Source organism: Mesitornis unicolor, unplaced genomic scaffold (genome assembly GCF_000695765.1).
Source record: "Mesitornis unicolor isolate BGI_N332 unplaced genomic scaffold, ASM69576v1 scaffold27581, whole genome shotgun sequence".
NCBI lineage: Eukaryota > Metazoa > Chordata > Aves > Mesitornithiformes > Mesitornithidae > Mesitornis > Mesitornis unicolor.
The window spans coordinates 993-6,104 of record NW_010162155.1 but is presented as its reverse complement, the minus strand read 5'-3'; the positions used below and the strand labels follow the sequence as shown (position 1 = coordinate 6,104).

Here is a 5,112-nt window from a genome sequence, read left to right as displayed (position 1 = left end):
CTCCATGGCCACCACATCAGCAGGCAGGGTGGCTGTGATCCTGTTGTCACAGCGGGTTTTGGTGTCTCGGGAAAGAGCACAGGCGCGGGTGGCTGCCAGGCGCTGGGCTGGTGGCGTTGTTGGCCGGTGGCCCAGGGCTCAGCCCCAGGCTCTCTGTGGAGAAGCAAACATCCATCACCTCCTCCTAACCCGCCCTTGTTTTGCCAAGGAATTGGGTCTTTTGTCCGTCTTGTGCACCTGGAGTGGCCCTGAACAAAAGCCTCGTTGAGGCTTGTCCCTCAAAGTGTCTAGAAGTCAGCAGACAAATATGAATAAAATATGAATAAAAAATGAAGGGAAGAGCCCAGTTTTCGACAGGCCGTTTTAAAACAATCATTCACATTGTTACAGTGCAAACTGCGAGTTGATCTGAGCTAAAGGGTGTTGAAATCAGAGGGCACCTACCTGCAAAACGCTGTCTCCGCTTGGACAGTTGCTCTGTCACCCAGCAACCCCCCCTTGGGTGAGGAGAGAAAAGGAAAGGAGACCTGTGGGTTGAAATGAAAACAGAATTGATCAGATGATAATTAGAAACTAATATTAATACCAATATTCGTATAAAATACACCAAGTTACACTCAGCCCATGTAGTGGTCATGAGCTGTGCGCTCCCAGCAGTGAATGCCAGGTGATAAACACCGAGCACCACAGCTGCAGTGAGAGTGTGAGGGTCACAGCAAACAGGGGAGTACATTTTGGGAGCAGAACGATGGGGAGGACCTCCCAGGGGTGACAACCTTAGAGGAAAGAGGGCCATCCCCAGCAAACTCCCCAGCTGACAGTGAGCATGGTATTTATGGTACAGACTGCTTCTGCTGGCCAGCTTAGGGTATCTGCCGTCCTTTTGCTCCTCCTGGCTCCTACACCGGGCTAACTCCAAACTGCTGAAGCCCTTGGTCATTATGTAAACCAGCGCTGGCTGAAAACTAACCCAAAGTGTCTCATCAGCTTTGTTCCCATTGACTCGAATGTTGTAATCTTCTAAAAAATGCAGCTTTTCTGAACAGAAAATTGATCCTGTGATTGTATCCCAGCGAAACCAGGACACCAAGATGTGATGTGTGGGTGCTGCGGGGAGACACGAGCCCATGGCTCCCACCCAGGCAGAGGACCCATCTCTTGCCATGGCCTTCACCTTGGTGGAACACCCGTATTTATGTATTTGAGCTTAATTTTGTCTCGGTTTTAAATTCTAGACCCTTTTCCTCGCTTGTTGCCTCTTTAATTGCTGTAGGAATTAACACATCTCTGTTCAATGCCTGCCTCTGCAGTGGAGGCAGCTGCTGGTCGTGCCCCATCTCCAGCGCTCTCAGATCCAGCACAAGGTAAGTGCTGTATTTTCCCTCGCTTTAAAAACATTTGTGAATGTTTTAATTGTAAATTCACTTCAAAACATTTGTAAATGTTTACATGCTGTAAAAAAAAAAAAGAACCCCGTGCAAGGAGTTTCCCTTCAAAACCCCTTAAACCCAAGTAACATCCAGGATCTGCTCTGAAGCACCATGGGACAAGGCGAACCCCGTGAAGTTGTCCACAGCGAGACCGCAGGTACTTTCATGGTCACAACCAAAGATGTCCTTGATGTTTATGAAATGCTTTGCTGTTTCCATCAAGTGCTGCTGCTCTGTGGTGCATCCTACCCGAGCTCACGAGTGCTGTGCTCGTGCTGTCCCAGGTTCCTCCCGCAGCGAGCTCGCTGCTTTGCCTGGCTGTGGCTCGGCCGCCTGGACCGCGCTCGAGGCCGTTGCGCATTTGCACAGCGTTGCAGTTTTGAAGCAATTTAGGTTGTTTTTTTCATCGAGGTATTTAAAATAGAAGAATTTCTTAAAAACGCAGCACTGCAGTCATTCGTGTAGGCTTTTTGACATTTCCCTTTTTCCAAAGGGGGAAAGTTTTCCAGGCGGGTAGAGAAAGGAGCTATGAAAACATCACCGGGCTGCAGCTCCTTCCTTTTTTGCACAAGAGCAGCTCCCTTCATTCCAGAAACACCCACCCCTGAACTGGATCCGACGCCCGTGTTTAAGGAGCTCCATTGCAGCATACCCAAAACTGCCGAAGGGCTACCAAATTGTTCATTCCTGCATAAATTTGGGTGACTCAAGAGGCCAGAAAACAATCGCAAGTGTTTTTGTTTGTGTTTGTTGACGGTTGGGTTGCATCACTTGAGGAGAGAGGGTCCCCCATCCGCCGTGAGGGCACCTCCCGTGGCACTCCCACCCCCCCGCCACCCACTCTGGCCGCCACGTGAAGCCGGTGACAGAGCCACCCTCCCCGGGGACGCGCCAGGAGCTCAGCGATGCTGTGACACCGGCTCGTACCTGGAGCGGGCTTTAGCACCGTGGTGTTCAAAAGCTTCCTCAGCGCAGAGCTGGGTTTTATCCAGACTTGTTCCGTGCAGGCCACAGGGCACTGAAAGCATCTTCCGCCGCTCTCTTAATCAAGAATAATTAACCATCGGTGTTATTTGGGTTAAATCCTGCTATCCCACCCTTGGGATCTGGGTGGTCCAAGACCACTTCACGTCGCGCTGAGGTCTGCGATCAGCTGAAAGCTCTATCCCAGCTCCCGTCACATCCTGTTTCAAAGGCAAGGCACGTTACTGCTCTTATGAGGGACCTTTCTGGTTGTTTTACTCCTCATCCTCCCCTTTCCCCATTTGCCAGTCCCCAGAGCAGCGTGGTTGACTGCATTCAGCAACCTCCACCTCACCACTAAACGCCTCAGCAGAGACTTCCCTTTAGCCGGTGCTTTTACAGCACGCAGGAACTGCCCCGGGACATTGGTTTCGGCTCATCGACACTGTCGTATTTCCACTTAGCACAAAGCTGGAGCGAAAACACATCCCAGAAAATGCCCAAGTTTGCTTAATATGCTCAGGCTTTTCCCAAAATTAAGACTACCCCGTAGCTGGACGATGGGAGACCCACGCTAACCAGATCACCGCTCAGGCCCCTGCTCCAAGGGCTGCAGGATCAGCAGTGACGCTGTCCCCACGCAGCCATCCCAGAGCCAGGAGGGGCTGCTGGCCTGGGATGAAACTGCGGGCTTACCCTTCCACCGGCTGTTGCTCTCAATGCGACAAAACACCGGGGGCAGGAGCCGGCAATTACCGGGCACAGCCATATCATCAGAGCCTCCCCGTGCAAAAACAAGCGCAGTTTCACATCACATATTTCTGCTTACACAACCGCGCCAGCTGCAAACCATCTGCAGGCTGGCACTGAACTTCAGCCAGCGCTCGGGCTCGTTACGAGAGCTCTTATACAACCGCAGGAAAACCGCGGCTGAAGGATTAGGTGCGCTCGCCCAGCGCAAGCAAGCCTTGCGTAAGGGCGGTTTTGCAACACCTCTGCATGTGGAAGCTATGTAATCACGGTTTATTTGATAGCTTGATTTGGTTAATGCCATAAACAGTCGTTAATGCCATAAACAGTCATTAACACAACTTGAGACGTGAACCCGTGCGGATGCAGTAAGTGCAGAGAAACTTTTACTTGTAAGCAAGTGACAGCCAAGCGGGTGTCACTGCCCCCCAGGCGCAGCACGGAGCGCAGGGTGGATTCCTCCTGGGTGTTGCAGTCGGACAGGGTGTGCCCATCTCGTGGCTGCTCGCCAGCCAAAATCAGCCTCTGCTCATCAGGGGGGATCGACGGGGTTTGTGTGGCAAGGGTTTGGTAGCAGGGGGGTACAGGGGTGGCTGTGGTGAGAAGCTGCTAGAAGCTTCCACGTCTGCTAGAGCCAACGGCAGCCAGCTCCAAGAGGGACGTGCCACTTGGATGGCCAAAGCTGCAGGCACGTCAGTGGAAAAAACCTGCTGCAAAAGCAGCAGCAGAGATGAGAGGAACTCTGCAGACACCAAGGTGGGTGAAGGAGATGCTGCATGCACTGGAGCACCTTGTGAAGACCATGGTGGGGCAGGCTGCTCCCCTGCAGCCCGTTGAGGACCCCGTGGCACAGTAGGTGGGTGCACCCACACACCCTGACCCCACGGAGAGCCCACACTGCAGCAGGTGTCTTGGCAGGGCCTGTGGAGTCACCCACAGAGCACACTTGCAGGCAGGACTTGCAAGCCCCTGGGTGACCCACACTGGAGCAGTGTGTGACAACTGCAGCCCATGGAAAGGTCTCACAATGAGACATTCATGGAGGACTGCCTCCCAGGGGAGGGACACCGCACACTGGAGGAGAAGCATGAGTGCTCCCCGCTGAGGAGGGAATGGCAGAGACAACCCAAGATGAACCGACCACAACCCCAATGCCCCAGCGCCCTGCATTGCTTGGGAGGGTAGGAAAAGACCAAACTGGGAGCAAAGATAAGCCCAGAACGGAGTGGAAGGGGGAAAGCCTTGTAAGATTTGGTGTTATTTCTCATTACCCTTCTCTGATTTGATTGAGTAACAAGTTAACACTGCTTTCCCCAAGTTCATTCTGTTTTGGCCATGATGGACACTGGCGAGTGATCTCCCTGTGTCCTTCTCTCAACCCACGAGCCTTTCGTCACATTTTCTCTCCCCTGTGCAGCTTAGGAGGGGAGTGATTGAGCAGCTTTGGTGGGCACGTGGCATCCCACCAGGGTGGCATGAACACTTGTTCACATAACTTGAGACACAAACTTTTGTGGATGCAACAGCTTTATTGGAATGAACTAGGGCAGAGAAAGCTTCTACGTGGAAGCGACAGCCAGCTGGCTCAGTTACCACCCCTCAGGCGCAGCACAAGATGCAGGGTGGACTCCTTCTGGATGTTGTAGTCAGACAGGGTGCGCCCATCTTCCAGTTGTTTGCCAGCAAAGATGAGCCTCTGCTGATCAGGTGGAATGCCTTCCTTGTCCTGGATCTTGGCCTTGACGTTCTCAATGGTGTCACTGGGTTCAACTTCCAAGGTGATGGTCTTGCCCGTCAGGGTCTTCACGAAGATCTGCATGCCACCTCTGAGACGCAGGACAAGATGCAGGGTGGACTCCTTCTGGATGTTGTAGTCAGACAGGGTGCGCCCATCTTCCAGTTGCTTGCCAGCAAAGATGAGCCTCTGCTGATCAGGGGGAATGCCTTCCTTGTCCTGGATCTTGGCCTT

General features: G+C 52.8%; 1 protein-coding gene across 1 annotated transcript in view; it reads right to left on the bottom strand.

The window, feature by feature from the left end:
• Positions 1–4,652: 4,652 nt before the first annotated feature.
• LOC104547732 (polyubiquitin-like) overlaps positions 4,653–5,112 on the bottom strand; it is a 1,212-nt gene continuing 752 nt past the window's right edge. The window contains 1 exon segment of the mRNA XM_010193546.1: positions 4,653–5,112. This exon segment is cut by the window's right edge and continues 6 nt beyond it. Coding sequence (XP_010191848.1) covers positions 4,729–5,112 — 384 coding nt within the window. The 3' untranslated portion in view covers positions 4,653–4,728.